This window comes from Medicago sativa, chromosome 3 (genome assembly GCF_051527215.1).
Source record: "Medicago sativa cultivar Bolivia chromosome 3, Bolivia_mono, whole genome shotgun sequence".
NCBI classification, from domain to species: domain Eukaryota; kingdom Viridiplantae; phylum Streptophyta; class Magnoliopsida; order Fabales; family Fabaceae; genus Medicago; species Medicago sativa.
In genome coordinates this window covers 83,619,920-83,639,970 of record NC_140751.1, presented here as the reverse complement: position 1 = coordinate 83,639,970, position 20,051 = coordinate 83,619,920, and the positions used below count along the sequence as shown (strand labels likewise).

The 20,051-nt window shown below is 35.6% G+C and overlaps 4 protein-coding genes and 1 pseudogene across 5 annotated transcripts; 2 read left to right on the top strand and 3 right to left on the bottom strand.

Annotated features, from left to right (window-relative positions):
- The first annotated feature begins 1,821 nt into the window (after positions 1-1,821).
- Positions 1,822-5,376, top strand: LOC146941082 (uncharacterized; annotated as a pseudogene). The gene is made up of 3 exons (XR_015032247.1): positions 1,822-2,298; positions 2,905-3,064; positions 4,799-5,376. The product of XR_015032247.1 is annotated as an uncharacterized LOC146941082 (transcript).
- Positions 5,377-6,397: 1,021 nt separating this feature from the next.
- Positions 6,398-8,294, top strand: LOC146941081 (short-chain dehydrogenase RED1-like). The gene is made up of 3 exons (XM_085754870.1): positions 6,398-6,992; positions 7,515-7,674; positions 7,895-8,294. Exons 1-3 carry the CDS (start codon positions 6,635-6,637, stop codon positions 8,226-8,228), a joined length of 852 nt encoding a protein of 283 aa, XP_085610996.1. The 5' UTR covers positions 6,398-6,634; the 3' UTR covers positions 8,229-8,294.
- Positions 8,295-9,506: 1,212 nt separating this feature from the next.
- Positions 9,507-13,851, bottom strand: LOC146941080 (uncharacterized). Its single transcript, XM_085754869.1, has 7 exons — positions 13,543-13,851; positions 12,481-12,728; positions 12,086-12,265; positions 11,792-11,948; positions 11,563-11,705; positions 11,408-11,443; positions 9,507-10,763 (listed from the first exon to the last, which is right to left on the bottom strand). Exons 1-7 carry the CDS (start codon positions 13,622-13,624, stop codon positions 10,008-10,010), a joined length of 1,602 nt encoding a protein of 533 aa, XP_085610995.1. The 5' UTR covers positions 13,625-13,851; the 3' UTR covers positions 9,507-10,007.
- A 1,482-nt stretch (positions 13,852-15,333) lies between these two features.
- On the bottom strand, positions 15,334-19,123 carry LOC146941078 (uncharacterized). Its single transcript, XM_085754868.1, has 5 exons — positions 18,739-19,123; positions 17,067-18,447; positions 16,768-16,962; positions 16,186-16,337; positions 15,334-16,070 (listed from the first exon to the last, which is right to left on the bottom strand). The coding sequence occupies exons 2-5, from the start codon at positions 17,272-17,274 to the stop codon at positions 15,612-15,614; spliced, it is 1,014 nt and encodes a 337-aa protein (XP_085610994.1). The 5' UTR covers positions 17,275-18,447; positions 18,739-19,123; the 3' UTR covers positions 15,334-15,611.
- On the bottom strand, positions 17,349-18,409 carry LOC146941079 (uncharacterized). The gene is made up of 2 exons (XM_085749926.1): positions 18,179-18,409; positions 17,349-18,074 (listed from the first exon to the last, which is right to left on the bottom strand). The coding sequence occupies exons 1-2, from the start codon at positions 18,407-18,409 to the stop codon at positions 17,349-17,351; spliced, it is 957 nt and encodes a 318-aa protein (XP_085606052.1).
- Positions 19,124-20,051: the final 928 nt, after the last annotated feature.

Here is a 20,051-nt window from a genome sequence, read left to right as displayed (position 1 = left end):
ATATTCCACCCATCGAACAAAAATAAATTGTTGTGAATTCGGACTCAAAATCACACCAACACAACTATGATGTGTGGAGCAAATGAAAGTAGTAACCAATATCAAAGTAAACACAAGCAAAGAAGAAGAATAATAAGAACACCTAGATCTAATCTAGGAATCAAAGTGAAAAGCTCAAAACCACAAGCAAAAGATAAATAGAGACGGGGAAACAAACACATCAAGAAATGTTTACCCAGTTTGGTCCAACTTAACCTACTCGGGGGAGAGATTGATCTCTCTAATCAACTATCAATGAGTTATTACAAAGAGATACAAATGAGTTACAACAAATTAGCTTCAACAAGCTCACAAAGAACAAACCTAATTTTTACCTATTTTCCCAATCTCACCAAAGAACAAGACACTCAATGATTTTCACTCACCCAAGGTTTTTACAATGTTTCTCAACCCAAGAGAACCCTAATCAAAGATCTTCAACCGAAAGTTACCTCCTTTGATTTCCCAAGTTTTTCTCTCTTGAAGCCCTCTCTAAAATATGAATTGAAACGCTTATATAGTGCCCCGATACCGTTAAAATTGTGTCACGATTCCTTGCGTTCAACCCAAAGTACACAGATCTTATCCACAAAATCGTGTCACGATTTGGCTTCAGAGCAACCTTGCATTATGCACGAAAAATCGTGTCACGGTTCTTACAATTCCAAAAATCCAATTTTGAGACACATTCAACATAAATGATCAATCTTTTCCTCAAAATAGAAAAATATATATGATCAATCCGACCTACATTGAGTTTTATTTATCAAAATGTCCTAGTTTGATGGAGCTTTTTCTTCTCTTTTTTTATGTAGTGTTGCCATGCCACCTTATATGGTGTGACATCATATTATTTTTATTTTTATTTTCTACAGACGTTTTTAGCTTTTTTAAATGTTCTTGAATGACACTAATTTGAACAACAACAAAAAAAAAAATGACACTAATTTGATTCCTGCTAAAACCATTTTGTTCAAATATTTTGAATAAAATTAATATAGGGAGATTAGTCACTTTAGTCCCCGAATAGGAAAGGAATAGCCACTTTAGTCCCCGAATGCAGAGAAATTGCAAAACAATCCCCGAATGTAGACTCGTTAGTCAATTTAGTCCCCGAATTCAGACTCCGTTAGTCAATTTAGTCCCCGAATGTAGACTTCGTTAGTCACTTTAGTCCCCGAAATTGACCAACAAAGTCTACATTCGTGACCGTTCGCAATTTCTCTCGCATTCGGGGAATAAAGTGACTACTCATTTTCCATTCGGGATTAAAGTGACTAATTTCCCATTAATATAATAGAGAATAATTAAAACGTCCTTAAAAAAGTGAGTTGAAAAAGTGTGCAAAAAATAATAATATAATATGATATTAGATCATAGCGAGGTGTCGTGACACGATTTGTGTACTTTGTAAGTTTTAATGACTTTATACTCCCATGATATCATAAACCTAAATTTTGAGGTTGCTTAAACTTGATTTTAATCTACATGCCATTATTATAATCAAAAATTAAAATTTTAGATTCATTTATTAAATGATGTATGTGGTTTATAATATACATCATTAATTGAATGAATGTAAAATTTTAGATTCGTTTATTAAATGATGTACGTGGTTTATAATATTTGTTTATGTAACAAAAACATAAAGACAAAATCCAATTGAAATTTTTTTAACAAAAACAAAGAATTAGTTTGAAATATTGATAGAGTTAAGAACGAGAACAAATATTGGGTCAAAAAAAACATTAATATTGGGTCCATATTAATATTAGTGGTATCCGAAGATTAATGTGTGTGTATCCTTTCCTACAGGCTATGCTAGCTAGACTTGGCTGGTCCACAAATGAAGAAGTTTAAAACCCATTGTTACATTCACAAACAACAACACCCTATACACAATGGAGAAGATCAACAGCGATGTTCAAGAAGATTCAAAACCAGTGGTTCTCATCACAGGTTGCAGCGGAGGAGGTATAGGTAACGCGCTTGCACGCTCCTTCGCAGCTAACAGCTGCAAAGTGGTTGCAACCAGCAGGTCACGTTCAACCATGGCGGATTTGGATCAAGACCCTAAATTCTTTCTTCAAGAACTCGATGTGCAGTCCGATGAAAGCGTGAACAGAGTTGTGAATAATGTTCTAGATAAATTTGGTCGCATCGATGTTCTTGTAAATAACGCTGGTGTTCTTTGTGTGGGCCCACTTGCTGAAGTTCCGCTCTCTGCAATCCAAAACACGTTTGATACTAACGTATTTGGTTGGTAATTCTTTTTATAAACACAAAAAAAAAAAGAAGAATTTAGAAGAAAAAAATTAATATTATTGATTTATTGCTTAACTTGATTCTTAATTCTAGTTTTGTTTGTTGGATTGATGTTGGTTTGAAGTTGAAAAGTAGTTGTCTGGCTTTTTGGAGAGATTTTTGTGTTCTTTTGAAGAATGAGAATGGGTTTGATGCTCAAAAAGGGAATGATCTCTGTAGCAGCGCAGACAATTCTGTTTGAAGGCGTGTCCCGGTGCCCAACATGTGTCAGTGTTCGACACTGACATTACATTGAATTATGTTATTTTCTCAAAATTTAATCGGTAGTGCCAGTATCCGAGTATTTGTGCTTCATAGGGAATGATACAATTTTTATATTAAACTTTGAGTTTTGTGTATTCAGTTCATTTATGTTGGTATGGCCCAAAACAAAAGAAACTTCAATGTCATTTTGTACTGCAAAACATGAATTTGTCGTTGTCTAGTATTACTAATACCAAGTACAATTGGGTGTAAACAAAGGTTTTTGTATTTATCAATGTTGTTAATAGGTTTTAGTTTTTGAGTATTGCTTCTAAATATCACTCCATACATGTGCAGGAACCATGAGAATGGTCCAGGCTGTAGTTCCTCACATGGCAACTAGGAAACAGGGAAAGATTGTTAACGTTGGAAGTGTTGCTGGGTTGGCATCTGGACCTTGGAATGGTGCTTACAGTGCTTCTAAAGCTGCTATTCATGCTTTGACAGATACATTAAGGTTTTTTTTTTCAAACTTGTTTTAATTTTGGATAAGTTGTTCATGTTTGAATCAAATGAACCATATGGAAGTTATAGAAATCTGCTTGTTTTGATAGAGATTTTTGCTTTGTTGTGGTGTACGTGAAGGAAACCTTGGTTTAACGGTGTTACAGTTACTATACCATGTCAACAGAAATCACTAGGGGTGGGCATGGTTTGGTTTATGAAGAAAACTGAACCGAACCGAATTGTTGAAATAGTTTGGGAAAACCGAACCGTTTAAGGTTTGGAACGAACCGAACCAAACTGAACCAAACTTATGGTTCGGTTAACCATTTTATTACCTACGAACTGAACCAAAAACAATATTTTGAACCGAAATGTATTTTTTGGTTCTTTTGTGAATTTAATTGTGTTTTTTTGTCCTTTTTTAATGTAATTGCATGATATTCGAAGATTTTTGCAACACTTGGTTGTTTACAAATGTTGTGATGGAATTTGAGGCACTTGGAGTTCTTAATCTATATTGGGCACAATATAGGAAGCTGACTACAGAAGTTTGATGTACCTGTTTTCATGTTTAATTGGACTGTGCTTAGTCGGTAGTATAATAGATTTCTACCTATTGATTGGCTAAAAAAGAAGTATATGGTGAAAACGTTTTTCTTTTATGTGATTATCAACAAAGCCTATGAAGAAGATAAAAGAAAAGGGAAGTATAATGTTTTAATGAGTTTTAATGTTATTTTGTAGCTAAGCTGTTTTAGTTTGTTCATACTTTTTCTCTTTCAGACTTGGGAGTAAATCAAAACATTTCAGTTCATATGCACTGATTTTCAACTGCATTGAGCCAAAGTATACTGCATAAAAAAAAACTCTATAGAAATGTATAAATAATATTATTGTTATGCTTACACCGAACTGGACTAAACATGTACTTAATAATTGAAAATGTATAAATAATATTATTGCTATGCAGACAGCTCTAAGTAGTAATCTCAGTATCAGTCCTAAAATGAACAGAACGCGTGTTATCAAACTGCCTAGAAACATGGTTAATGGTTCAGTTCTGAAAAGTTAATTGAGTTTATTAACGGTTCGGTTCGGTTAGTTAACCGTTATCAAAATAATGGATCGGTTCAAGAATTGGTGAAATGGTTCGGTTAATTTTGGTCCAATTCGGTTTGGTTCTTGGTTAATTTTGCCCACCCCTAGAAATCACTGGTTTAAGTTGTAGAATCAGTCTCTTAGTGTCAGATTTCACTTTTGCTATGTATATGCATGCTTTTAGAGATAGTCTGATCCGGATCAATGTGTTAATTTGATGAAAGTGTAATCTAGCGGAGTTTGGTAAGCCCTACACAGTACTTTATGAGTAAAGTCCAAGTGAACATTGCAAAAAACAAATACTGAAATGAAATAGTTCATGATGGAGACTAAAATGTCTCTAAAAATTATCTTAAGAAAGACTAATTTGACATATATTTAACATTTTTCAAAAAAGTTAGATGCCTTTCACTTTCAAGGACTAAACTAGTATGCGTTGTTTAGAAGTATCAGATTGAGGCTCTACTGGTACTATATTCATATTCATATTAGGTATTACAGTACTAAGGCCAAGTTTTGGTGGATGCAACAATACACCATTTGGGATTTGGTGGCTGGACTCTGCCATTATTTAATTTTGTAGTTGCTTGCCAAATTGACTTTTTTCCTTTATGTCTTACATGTTGTTGTTATTTTCAACAAACAGATTGGAACTTGGAAATTTTGGAATTGATGTTGTGAATGTTCTCCCTGGAGCTGTGAAGTCAAATATTGGAAATTCCGGCATAGCCATCTACAACCGCATGCCGGAGTGGAAACTATTCAAACCATTTGAAGCGGCAATCCGAGAGAGAGCTCTATTTTCTCAGGGGTCAAGATCAACCCTTACAGACGAGTTTGCTAAACGCACCGTAGCTGCTGTCCTTAGGAAGAAACCACCTGCATGGTTCTCGTATGGCCATTATTCTACTGTCATGGCTGTTATGTACCATTTACCTCTCTGTGTTAGAGACTTTCTTTTAAGAAAGCAATGAAATGTTGATCTACACCCGTGCTGTCTATCTTTATGGAGATCTCAATCAATAAATTGTACTCCACTTTGATAGGAGATAATATCGGGGAATGTCTTGTTAGGGCTTTCAATTGTAATATTTGACTCGAATAAGATTTAACCCATGATGTTGCAACTTCATTGTCCTCCTAAATTTATCATTCTTTGTACATAAATCAGATATTATTTTATTTTGTGCATTGGTTAATATAAAATCAATTATTATTTCTTCAGTAGGCTTCCTCTTTCAGAGACTTTGATGATGGCTTCAGACATCTTTCCAATCTTCCAATTCACAAACTGGATAATATTGATGGCAATATAACATGTACGGATTAAGGAGGGTAAGTTGATTTTTCGATAGCTGAGTACGTAATCAGTTATGGTGATGAAAGTGAAGGTTGTTCAGCCAAACACAGTTAAAATCTAGGAAGCTTATCAAAAAGAGGTGTGTGGAATGAGTAACATAACGAGTCGTATAACGTGGAGAAAAACATAGGATATGTAGAATGAGTAACATAACGAGTTGTATAACGTGGAGAAAAACATAGGATATGACACGTCACGTGTGTAGAGTAACGCTCAAGCATGGTACAATCTTTTTAGGTCCAGATTGAATCTAATAGGACTTAGGCTCTGAAACAATTGTGTATAAACACCACTTGTTAATTTCATTTTAAACATACTCAATCAATCAAACAACAAAATTTCCTCACATTTGATCTATATTTTTTCCTTCTAGTTTTTACTTTCTTAATATTTTATTTCTCAATTTTTTTTGTCGCATTTAACATTCTCTAGAGAAACTCTCGCAAGTGAAGGACGATAGTTCATTCCTCAAGGTAATCACGTTGAGAACAAATTATATGACTGTTGATGACTTAATAAAATGAGATTGCTCAAAAAAGTTGGTTCATTCCTCTAGTTCTTAAATGTTTTAGTCGAATACTCAATTAACTTTCAAGTTATTCTAGTTCTCAAAAATCCTTTGTCACGCTTATTATTTCTCATTTATCTTTTCCTTCATCAAATTTTTATCATTTGTTCTGTTGCCCAACTAGATTCACCATTGATAACAACTCCACGCCAGAAGCTTCTCCAAGAACTACCCTACGGGCTATGGTACACTTGAATGGTCGCTCTGGAGGACGCCATCTATACTAATCTATCCTGGTCATCGCCTACTTGAATGTATGGTTAAAATTACCATCCTTTGTACATAAATCAATTATGTTAGTTTTTAAAAAATAAATTGATTGTTAATGTTATGCATGATTGGTCATCAATTCAATTGTGTCCTAGTCAAGTCATTATTCCTATTAAAATGCGATTACATGGTGACCATCACCTATTTTCGGTGCTTCATAGCTGGTGAACCAATAACATCTGGTTTTTAACGGGTCACTATAGCAATGCTACACTTTGGCTGGTCCACATATGATATGAAGAAGCTTAAAACCCATTGTTACAGTTACCAACAACATCTACACAATGGAGAAGATCAACAGCAATGATCAAGAAGACTCAAAACTGGTGGTTCTCATCACAGGTTGCAGTGGAGGAGGTATTGGTAACGCGCTTGCACGCTCCTTCGCAGCCAACAGCTGCAATGTGGTTGCAACCAGCAGGTCACGTTCTACAATGGCGGATTTGGATCAAGATCCTAGATTCTTCCTTCAAGAACTCAATGTTCAGTCCGATGAAAGCGCGAGCAGAGTTGTGGATACTGTTTTGAATAAATTTGGTCGCATAGATGTTCTTGTTAATAACGCTGGTGTTCCTTGTACGGGCCCACTTGCTGAGGTTCCTCTCCCTGCAATCCAAAACACGTTTGATACTAACGTCTTTGGTTGGTAATTCTTTTTATAAACACAAATAAATAAAAATTGTTTTTTTAATTGGGAATAATTATGTACCGTAAGGCAGGCGTGTCCCGATGTCGAGACGTGTCGGTGTTCGACACCCTCACGACACCGACATTATTACTTTGAATTATGTCATTTTCTCAACAAACAAAAATATTGGTGTCAACGTGTCGCATTCTAGTGTCTATATTCGTGCTTCATAGGGAATGATAGAATTTTTATGTTAGACTTGGAATTTTGTGTGTTTCAGTGCATTTATGTTTGTATGGTCCAAAACAAAAGAACTTCAAGGTCATTTTTTACTACTTCATGAATATGTCGCTGTCTAGTTATGTTAGTAGTACACTAGTACCAGGTACAATTGGGTGTAAACAAAGGTGTTTGTATTTATCAATGTTGTTAATAGGTTTTAGTTTTTGGTTTTGTGGAATTTTTCTGTTCTGTTTCTTTGTAAATTGATAATTTGATTTGAGTATCGCTTCTACTATCACTGCATACATGTGCAGGTTCCATGAGAATGATCCAGGCTGTGGTTCCTCACATGGCAACTAGGAAACAGGGAAAGATTGTTAACGTTGGAAGTGTTACTGCGTTAGCCTCTGGACCTTGGGGCGGTACTTATAGTGCTTCTAAAGCTGCACTTCATGCTTTGACAGATACATTGAGGTTTTCTTTTCCTATCTTCAAACTTATTTTAATTTTTGATATGTGGTTCATGTATGCATCAAATCAAATCAACAAGATGGAAGTTAGAGAAATCCGCTTGTTTCGATAGAAATCGTTGCTTTGGTTTTGTACACGAACAATACGCCATTTAGAATCTAGTGGCTGGACTCTGCCAATCTGACCTTTATAGCTTATAATTGTTGTTATTTTCAACATACAGATTAGAACTTGGACATTTTGGAATTGATGTTGTGAGTGTTGTCCCTGGAGCTGTGAAGTCAAATATGGGAAATTCCGGCATAGCCATCTACAACCGCATGCCAGAGTGGAAACTGTTCAAACCATTTGAAGCAGTAATCCGAGAGAGAGCTCTACTGTCTCGGAGGTTAAAACAAACCCCTACAGACGAGTTTGCTAAACACACCGTAGCTGCTATCCTAAGAAAGAAACCACCTGCATGGTTCTCTTATGGCAATTATTCTACTGTCATGGCTATTATGTACTATTTACCTCTCTGTGTTAGAGACTTTCTTTTGAAGAAAGCAATGAAATAATTATCTACACTCGTGCTGTCCATCTTTATGGTGATCTCAATCAATAAATTGTACTCCACTTTTGAATGTCTGGCTAAATTTATCATTCTTTGTACATAAATCAGTAAATATTTTACTTTTTGCATTGGTTAGTTTTTTTAAAAAATAAAATAAAACCAATTATTATTTCCTGAGTAAGCTTCCTCATTCAGAGACTTTGATGGTGGCTTCAGACCTCTTTTCAGTCTTCCAATTAACAAACTGGATAATATTGATGGCAGTATAATAACATGTTCGGATTAAGGACGAAAAAAACATTATTTTTTTAAAACTAACCTAATTGATTTATGTACAAAGGATGGTAAATTGAACCATAAATTCAAGGAAGCTTAAAAAGTAAATTGAATGTTAATGTTATGCATGATTGGTCATCAATTCAGTTGTGCCTCAGTCAAGTCATTATTTCTACATTAAGCCTCCTTTTTCAGAACCTTGATGGTGGCATCGGACCTCTTTTCCAGTCTTCCAATTTACAAATTGGATTAAGGAGAAAATAACATATACACTGCCAACCGTGACGTGATGTATTTAAAATTAAACTGAGAAGTAGTTGTGTGTGTACTGCAAAAAGATGAATTGTGTGATATGATTAGCCAATTTTATGCAAAGACATTTACTATAAAAAGATTCCTATTAAAATGTGTTTACATGGTGACCATCACCTTTTTTCGGAGCTTCATCACCGGTAAACCAATAACATCCGGTTGTTAACGAGTCACTATACCAAATGTGATTCTCTCAATCGATTTTTTTTTTGAGGGAATAGTATGAAGATCTTGACCATTGATCTCCATATTATCAATGATTAAGATCTACCATTAATCTTGACTATTGATCATGTAGAGATAAATGGTTAAGATGTTCATATTATTCTCAGTTTTTTTTTCCAATTAAGAGGATCCATTTCCCGCTATACCAAAATTTATGGTAAGGGTAACATTTTTATATATAAAAAAATGAACACGTAAAAAATTTGGTGTTTGGCAAATCAAGGCATATGGTGTGAAGCAAAGTTTTACGGAACATATTATCTGAATTTGTCATACAAATCAGTAAAAGATTTTTTTACAAACAGTAAAAGATAGTATTATCAACTGTTGATTAACATAAATATACCCTTCACCTTATTTTAATCTTAACGGGCTCTTTATGTTTTTTTGTGAAATCAATGATAAAATTTTGATTGGGAGGTTGATGAGAAAAGAGGGCTTTTTAAAGGTAAAGTGAGAAGAAAAGGGATGATGAAGAGAGAATCATCTCTCACCTTACATGGAAGTTTATTCTTCTTATTAAGATACTCCCTAATATGAGCAACTCAAAATAAATTGAGAAAGAACATTGGAGGGATTTTAAAATATCTCCAAATGCTTTCACTCTCTATAACACTCTCAAAACAAATATAGTCAAAAGTCGTTCCCTCCACTCCTCTCCTCTTCATAAATACTATTTTAAATAAGGTGAAATTTTTTCCTCACTTTCCCTCCCCCCACCCCGCACACTTCTCCCAAAGTCTTCCCCTCTGTTTTCCTTCAATCTCTGAAACAGAGCATCACATTCAACCCACTTGGTATTCAGATTCTGGGTAAGCCAGTTTCCTTTCACTTCCCGGGCAACATGTAGTCTTGCTTCCATACGTTTATGAACTTTGTTCCAAGTATACCATTGCATAAAAATGAAATTCTGAATCTCCAGAATTTGCTTGTTACAACAAAGGCCAGCTACAGTATACCACATGGAATGTCAATGATTACCATAGTACATCATTCCTGATGGCTGAAGAGGCCGGAAACTAGGAGGTGCTGGAGCGTATTGTGTTAATGGTACTGGTTGTTGCTGTGTTATTTGCAGCGTCTGATTTGTAAAAGTTGGTACTGGTTGTTGCTGTGTTATGTGCAGTGTCTGATTCGTAAAAGTTGGTACTGGTTGTTGCTGTGTTATTTGTGGTGTCTGATTAGTAAAAGGCGGTGGTGGTGGAACTGGCTGTAAAGGTGGGATGCTGCCATAACCATATGGAGAGATAACCCCTCCAGTTGACTGCACATATTGCCCTCCATTTGACTGCACATACTGCTGGGGCGATGGATTGCAATATAGGGGATATTGACCTTGCAACGCAGGGGCTGCATTGTGCATAGTTGGTTGAGTTACCAAAACTGAAGGATATGGATGGTTTGACACAGCAGTCATCTGTTGTGCTGACATGTAGACATGAGCATCTGAACTTGGCATTGATATCATAGGTTTTGATGTGGACTCGGACGTTAGACCAACACTCTTTGCCTCTTCTGCGGCAAATGTTGAGAGAACAGAACTCATGATCAATTGGGATGATGATGAAGCTGTAAGCTTATCTGCAACTTCAGCGGCAATTGCTGCAGCTGACTTTTTAGTTGCTGCTTCTGATTGGGAAGTTTTAATTGATGCATTCTGTGAAGAATCTTCGTTATCAAGTCGGTTTTGCATGTTGCTAGCCTCTTCTATTTGTGCTTGTGCAACCTAAAGATTAATAATCAGATAAGTTTAAATTTGTCAGCGTTTTTATAAGCCAAAACATATCCAAGATTTAATAATGAAAGTGCACACAAGTAATAAATAGCACCAGGCACAAAACAAGAACTCATTTAATTTGAGTTAGGATTATAGAGCTTCCACCAACTAATTCTCCAACCAAAACTGCCTTTCACTTTATAAATAGAGCTAATTACACTGAACTCAACGAACCCAAGCAAATACTTTCTCAAGGTTCAGAAATTATACTCCCTATTTGAATTTTCATACGGCAAAAAATACCCTACTGTTTATATTTGTTGAGACAACTAACTAATCCACGGAAGAAAAAGAAAGACCTATAAGGGAGGTGTTTGTTTATGCTTCATAAAGTTTAAGGAAGGGAGGATCAGTATAATTTGTTCTATACATGTTTTTACAACAAATGATACTTGGAACTGCAGTGAGCTCGCCATATATCAAATTAGAACTTCTAGAAGAGATATATAGAAGAGGTACCATTAGATAAATAATTAAGTGGTAAGAAACCCAAATATATGATGAATGCACATCACATTCTCATAGGGACAATAAATTAGTCAAAATATGACAGCCTTCTGGGAAAAGAATCATTCATGAATAGTACATTTTACCTGCATCTGCGTACGAACATTCTCCAGATCCGATTCCTAACACAAATACCAAAAACAGTAGAAAGAAGATAAGCATTTAAGAAAAACCAAAAACACATTACATCAGTCACAAATGCAAACGCACACTTATTGAGCACAAGGGCTTAACAACATACCTGTTCGTGCAAAGCTTCTTTTAACTGAGATACTAGGGCTACTCTATTTTCTTCAACTAATTTAAGTTTTTCTATGCAATATTTCAATAGACTTTGTTGCTCCTCGAGCTCCTTTCTCAAAGTTTTACGCTTAGGATCCTTAGCTGAAAAAGAAGAAAGAAAAAAAAAACTATATTAGAATTGCAACTTCCAAGATCCAGGTGTTACTTCTCTTCAGTTGTATGCTTACCAGTGGCACATGCAATATCAACATCTTTCTCTATCTTCCTTACAAGCTGCACAGCAGACTTGCATTTACTCATCTCTGCATCTTCATTGGCCTGTTCACCGAGCACCAAATGAAATGCAGACACTATTTTTTCTGTTGTTCCTCCGATGGACAATTTCTGGCACCATACAACGTCATGAAAGTAAGATTGTGAAATAAACATAGCAAATCACTTTTAAGGATATAATCATCTAGCATCAATTCAACGATTAGTAATAAAAAAAGGGGGAGAAGCAGAGTGGAACTTAGTCTCACCGATTTGATAGAGCGAGAATCCCTTTTCAAAATTTTTACAGAATCCCTTTTCATAATTCTTGCAGAACGTGGTCTTTTTTTGCTGAATTCCAATGGCGGAGGAGAACCCTCTCCAAGCATTGCATCCTTAAGGTTTGGTACTCGAGACCCAAACACATTCCTTTGCTCCCATACTTCAAACTATAGTAAGATAAGAACCAAAATAAATCAATATTTATTCAAACCACACGATCAGGATTTATACGTCATATCTGAAGTTTTAGCCCATGCATGAATAATTAACAGCGACAATTTCATATTATTTTCACGCCCCACTTTCCTGTTGTTTATCGACACATACGTATTCACTTGAAAATTGGAAATATTTACACCAAACACTATAAAAGGGGGCTTACCAGTCTAGATACTGCACGCTTTCCACGATCATCATCTTTCGCAATAACATCTTTAAGTGCTGCAGGAAGAACCTTCCAGAATTCAATCACAAATTCCTTTCCGTTACGCTTGCTGTTCTGCAGGATGTCATTTGCAAGCCACAAAAGGGGGATTCTATGAATCATATCTGATTTGTCAAATTGGTTTTTCCATGTCGCAACAACTTGTTCTGCATTGCTCCGGTGAAATATACACCAATGTGATAAAGCTATATCAAAAGTTAAAGACGACAAGCTACTTCGCACCAACAAGTAGTAAACACAACAACAAAAGCCTCTTTCAGTAGCTAGTATATATCAGCTACACAGGTTAACACACATACAACAACAACAACAACAACAACAACCAAGTTTTTCCTACTAAGTCTGCAGAAAAACCAAACTGTTCTTAAAATAACAAAACAAAGCTCGTGTCCTAAGGCTGAGTAAAAAAAGGCACCGCCAAGACATACAGAAACAAATTAATATAGATAAGTATTCCCTTGAGCACCTAAAAACATAATCAAGTCCTAAAAAATCCCAAGAGTATCAAATTCACAAAGTAATTCTGAATAAAGCAATGCTATATATGCCTAAATTGTTTACCAAAGTAACCTATCAAAGCATTGCTATATACGTAGCTCCTCATGCAATCATAGATAACACAAACTCTCTTTATCTGTGTGTTGCTGCTTAAATTTATTTTATTTTTGGCAACTCGGTATCCAGCCCGAGGACTAGGACTGACTAATATGGGGGACCAATCCCACCGCCCACTAGTGGGGCCCAATTGAAGCACCTGGGAGATTTGAATCTGTAAGAGCACACCCTAGGTGACTGCCTAATTTTAATTATTTGGAGCATACATAACCACATATACCAATTGAGCTAAACAATGCAAAAAAAATTAACAAAGCACCATCATTCAGCAACTAAAAAAATTAATGAAGTTCATGATGCAAGAAAAAGAACTATATGTAAATTGCCAGATCCTGAAATTTCCAAATCCAGAAACAAAAAACAGAGAAGAAAAAAAAAGGATACTTTCAATGCACTGCTGAGTACTATTAAGCTTGGCGAGTTTATCCGCAAGTATCGCCTCCTTGAACTGATTTTTCGTGCTCATCTCTTTCCCTTCAACGGAACCGAAACCCTAGTGCCCTGTGAAGCCAATTTATCGAAAACGAAGAAAGTAACGCTTCGATTTTGGAACTATAAACCCTAAAACAGAATTGGGAGAAAAAAAACGAGGTTCAATATCGAATTCGGTGATAGTAGAAGAGAGGGAAAAAATTGAGGTGTGAATGAGTTGTGTATAAGAAAAGAAGAAAGGTGAGTTATTTGTGAAGGCGCGGGGAAGACATAGTACGGTACTGTACACCCCTAATAGCAATTTTTTTGATACCTAAATAAATCCATAATAGTAAATAAAATCTTTTAATATTTAAAATTCATCTCTTTTAACAAAAAAATATATACTTTTTTTTAATAAAAAAAATGTACTAATTCAATCTCTTTTTTTTTTGACAAAACTAATTCAATCTCTTATACTTTGTATTTTTGGTATTTATAAAGTAAATTGTTAAAGTTTATGTTTAATGGGGATTTTTTTTTCTTTACCAGGATAAGTAAGTTATTTTTATGATAATGTAAATATTATAAAATTAAAATTGTTATTATATAATAAATATATCGCACAATCAAACGGTTCTCACTCATCTAAAGTGAACAACTCACTTTAGAGTATGAAGATAGTAGCATCAGTTGTCAATTAACAAATCGGTTTATTTAGAGGATCCAAATCTAAAATCTCAACCAAACATAATTGAAAAAGGAATTCTTAAAAAAAAAATAATAATAATAATAATTGAAAAAGGAAAATGTGAACAAATGTTTATGAGACACCCTTTAAGCATCCAAAGTGACAACATTTTATGAAAGTTTGTGTATTTATTGCATTGAAAATTGAAATCTTTATTTTTTTAAAATAATAATTTCTTCATTTTTTTTTGTGGTGACGGGGGTTTGAATCTAGAAATTTCGTATATATTATGTATTGTCTTTTACCAACCGAGTTAGTTCTCACGAATGAATAATTTCTTCGTTGGGAATACTTAAAAGTGCCCCAGGAGAGAGAGAGAAAAAAAAACTGATTAACTGTACCCAAAAATAAATAAAAAATTGATCAACGAACACAAACATACGGTGTTTCAGCTAGTAGCCTAGCCCTTGTATTAGCAAAGAGTCAGCCTTTTTTGTTCAGCTTAAAAAACATGTCTACAAACATAGGATCAATGTCACTCTCCATAAATGTAAGGGCAGGTGAAAACCGTAACTTCAATGAGTTTTAACTACCAAAGCTCTTTCAGTCAGAAGAAAAAACACCCTAAGCTCTCCTTTTTAAGTCCAGAAAGGTTTTTTTTCAACGACCAGGAAGCTATTTCCACTAGGTATACTTTCTCTTGAAGAAAAAAATCTTAATACGTGTGTGTGACTGGAGGGACGAAGGAGTACCGCAACATAGTATTCTTTTTGTTATTTTCATTGGCGTCCATATATGTTATTTTTGTATCAATGCAGAGAATACTCGGTACATTAGAAAAATTGACAAGTAACTGGTAAATTTGTCATCAAGCCCCTGCAAAGATATACCATGAGCTGGTGCATGTGATTATCGATTGAAACATAAGGTTTGAAGAACCGGTACACTGTACACACTCGACCAACAGAGGAGCAAATTTGACATTATACAAATGAAAACATGCATCAACAAACAAAAATCAATCACATGCCATTGACAGAATGATCCCGCGATTCAGTTCCACAGAAGGAGAATGAGCATAAGCTAGTGTCAATTTTTTTCCATCAAAGTCTAAAATATTTAGGAAAAGGTACAGTAAAACCAATACAAACAGCAGGGAAAATATATCCACCCAAGTGGCTCTTAGTTATGAAGTTCTAACACTAACAAAGAAAATTAAGTCTCAAATGACAATTACACTAGCAGACCAGCCAAGATGCACTCAAAGCTTCCACAATACCACTAACTAGCACAATGGGCATATTATGAAAGCTTCAAGCAACCAGATGCAAATTGCAGGCTAATTAATTGCCTACTGCCTCGTACTCTTACCCTGAGCCGCAAGTTTCGCAGCAACTTGCTCTTCTGACAAAGGTAAATAATAGATCCGAGGAGTTGCAGTGGTTTTACGGAAGAGATCATCCAGAGTGACAATAGGTGGGTCCACTTTCTCAGGAAGGGGTGGTGGCGATGGAAGGCGTTCCCTAGCAACTGGTGGGGGCCTTACCAATGGTGGCGGAGGTGGGAGAGTGACTGGAAGATGTTGCTCCCTGTGCTGACGAGGGGAAGCCTCTGGCTGTGAAGAGGGTGGTGCGGGAGGAACTATTGGAGCACTGTTGACAGCAGGAGTAGGAGTGGGAGGAGCTTCTAACTTCATTTTCACTTCTTCAGGATCAACAAACTCAGCAATTAAGAGCCGCCCACCATTTGTAGGCCATTGCAAATTATACACGGCATTTCGTGTTTCAATGGCCTCTTCAGTGGACGAGTACTGCATCACCAAAAAAAATAGAAGATTACTTAGAAGTTAGAATCATATGATAAATGTAATAGCATACATTGGAATTTACAGTAACAGGAAGGGAGTGAGATAAGAACTGACTTACAGTAACATAGCAATGAGTCTTTATTTGGTCCATCCAGAAACTGCTAACACTCCCAGTTTTCCCAAGAAGTTCTTGCACAGCTTTTAGGGTAAATGGACGAAGGAACTGATCAATCCTGAGGGAATTTGTTGCGGCTCTTCGAGATGGTGGAACTGCCAAAAGAAACGTTTAGACTCAAAACGCAAGAGACAGAAAACACAAACACACACTAATCCCGGCAACAAAGTAAAATCTATAAAATAAGGATACTGTACATTACAGACAGAAATACAGCTGTACGAATACATACAACCAGCGCCAACAACTAAACCTTATCTTCGCTTAGTAAATGCATACAATCATGGAAAATCGACTAATAAAAGATGTGCACAAAATGTATCTTCAAAAAGCAATTAAGAGTATACGATATGCACAAGATGTACATTGTGAAGTGTCCAAAATTAAAGTGCCAGGAATTCATTTGTTTAATAGTTCAAGATACAGCGTAGGAATTGAAAATTAACATTCAGTAATACAACACTTGTTATAGGAGTATCGGTTCTTCATAGATTTTCCGCAATTTTTATATCCATGTCAACTTACCAATGCGTTCTTTAGGTGTATCATCAGTTGCAGATGAATTAGACCTAGATAAGTTGCGCTTCAGAGTAATTTGCCCGTCCTTGGGTGTAGTAGCAGATCTGGGAGTAGTGCTTTGCAGATCTGCTCCTTTAACTGCCTCAGTGTTCCACCTGCGTTGCCTTTTTGCAGGCTCATTGTTCCCAACTAATGTTTGTTCTGTAACAAAAATTCCAATCATTGTATATTTTCTTGCTTGCCCTTGTACGTACAGAAAAAACATAAGATAAAAAGTATTTCGGTATAAAAAAATATATGCGTACCAGGATACTTTCGCTTCTCAGTCAAGGAAACAGTACTAATGTTCATATCTTGGTGGGTATCACTATTTCTTGCGGATACACCATCTCCCACAACTATTGGTTTGCTTTGCTCCTTCCCCATAAGGACTTCGTTATTCTCAACTTTGTCACTAAGTTCATCATTAAACTTAGAATCATATTGCCTAATCTCAGGCAAGTCCTCTTCCATAGAATCATCACCAGAACTTCTGTCCAAGTTCACCTTTTCTGGATACCCTACATCATCACTACTATTGGTTTTGTTCAACTCTGGACTCGTAACATTGTTGTTATTTTCTTCACCAGATGGCTTTTTTCATGCAGCCCTCCAACATCCACTGAATGTGATTCATCATAAACAGGTACATCATTTCTGGATGATGGTTCTTCCACCATCTCTGGCCTAACATTATCTTGTTCTAATTTGACATTATTAGCAATTATAGTATCCTTTAGTTCATTCTTTTGATTAATTGACACAGAATCAGTAGAAAAAGAATCAGATTTTACTTGAGTCCCTAAACTAGGGTTGACCTCAGATACCTGGTTTTCTGGAGCGGAAGAGTTGGGCATGAGATCGTCACATGGGGGCTTTGTGTCAGACTCCAGTTGGGGCTTTGAGTCCTCACTATCCAGCTGCGCCTTTGATTCCTCATTCCCTAGCTTGATTGCCGAATCCTCATTATTCTTCTCAGAACTACAAGAATCCTGACCGCCGACTACTACTTCTGTTGATACAGTCTCGGTGACCACAGTCTCGGTTACCGTAACAGTGGTCTCCACATTAGAAGGATGGGCAACAGCCTCCTCTCCCGCGTTAGCAGATTCCACATGTTCACCTTCTAGATCCATTGCTGACACACTATTATTAGCGTCAACTGGGTCAGTGACACCATCCTGGTCAACATTCTTAATACCGTCATTATCCAAAACCTCTGGAACCTTCGCTACATTATCCGTTTCAAATGGTTCGACTACACCACTATTCCCCTGTTCAGAAGCTTGAATTGTACCAGCGTCCACATTAATAGTCTTGGAATCTTTTACCTCATCAACTTGAGTGTCCAAACCGTTAACCTCATCCTTCTTCGAACCCTCGGCAGCCTCCTGTTCGGGGAAGCCTCAGCAGCCTCCTGTTCCTTTTTGCGGGCAGCCTCAGCAGCCTCCCTTTCCTCGCGAAGGGCTTCATCCAAACGATTAATTAAATCTTCCTTCAAACCTTTGGTAGCCAACTTCCTTCTTTTCAGTTCCTCTTTCAGCTCTGTAACCTTCCACTTATCGATAGGCTTATCATCCAAAATCGGGTATTTTGAATTCGATGACATTGTAAACAGAATATAATGGACAAAACACCTTCCTTAACCTGAATTCAGACATTAAATTCATTCAATAAAAACAGGGTTCGGCATTAAATTGAAAACAAACAACAGGATACGACATTAAATAGCATGAAACTAAAATAAATGTGTAAAACAACCTAGGACACACAAATTATTTATTCAAATTACAACCTTGTTATATTATTTTGGTCACACAAATATACCGAAATTGAAAGCAGCAGATCCAAGACAACCCAATAATTTCAAATAACAATTGTTAATAATGAAATGGAAAAATATACATATGTAAATAAAAAGGATTAATTTTTACTCACAGTGATGATAATTTGTGGAGAATCGAGAAAATTGCGTGGCTTTGTATACCGAAACCCTAATTGGAGAAGAAAACGATTACCGAAGATGGAGAAACAGAAAAAAGCGTCGAAAATTAGAGCCACGAACAACGAAATCGAATGCACCCAAATTGATTTACTCCTGAAAACACTGAAGAAGAACAATGACGAAAAAAAATAACAAAAAGAAACGAAAAACGAGAAATTAAAGGGAAGAATGAGAAAACGGTTTATCGAAAACAATGATGAGAGAAAAAGATTGAGATTTAAGGGAGTGTGTGAAATTGGTTTTGTGAAGATTTTCTAGGGCTTCATTGTTTTTGTGTTATTTTTATTTTTGTGTTTTGATTTTTAGGGTTCGTGTTATGTTATGTGATGATGCCTTACCTGAAGTAATACCGGATGGGGTCTCGTTTCCGCTGCAGTTAGCAACATAGATTTGGTACTTGTTATTCCGATAATACCCTCTAACACGTGGCTATAAGTTGCTGGATAATTTTTCAAGTAACATACAAAAGATTCTTAGAGCATCCATCCTAAACAAAAAAGTCTTTAAATGGGTTTTACGTTTTATGCACGGGAGTAGTTTATAAATAAAAGTACTTGTTAGAGATTTTTTTTTTTTGAAGCATACTTGTTAAAGATTTAATGACTTCAAAAATGCTGGAAAAAAAAGTTTAACATGTGTATTTAGAAAATAAATAAAAAGAAACCGAAGAAAAGAAAGAATCGCATGAATTTGAGATTGTGGGACCAATTTTTATTTACTTTGTTCTATTTTAATTGTGGGTTTCGTTAGTTTATGAAGGGAGATAATTCTTATATAGTTGTTGGTAACTAATAGACACCCGTTTTTTTCTTTCTTCAATGGGGTCCCGAACAGGTTGAGGTCTTTATTAAGTTAAAGACTCCTTATTGGAGATGCTCTTAGAGCACTTAGGTTTTGTTTGGATTACAAAAGAAAGTGAGATGAAAGATTGTAAGAGGAAATATTGTTAAAGGAAAGAAAATAAGAAGAAAGTGAATAGAAAGTGAGATGATTATTTTAGTGTTTGGTATGAGTGAAAGTGAATAGAAAGTGAAAGGAAAGAAAGAGTTATGTTTTGTGAATGACATTATTGTCCTTACATAAAAATGATATATATTAATTCCATAAACCACACTTTTTTTTAATATACAAATGCAATTAAACGTAAGAATTTTATTTCCATTTTTTCTATTCTTATATAGTTAAATGTCCACGTTGAAATGCATTTGCGATTTTTTTTTTTATAATCATGGATTTGCATTATAGA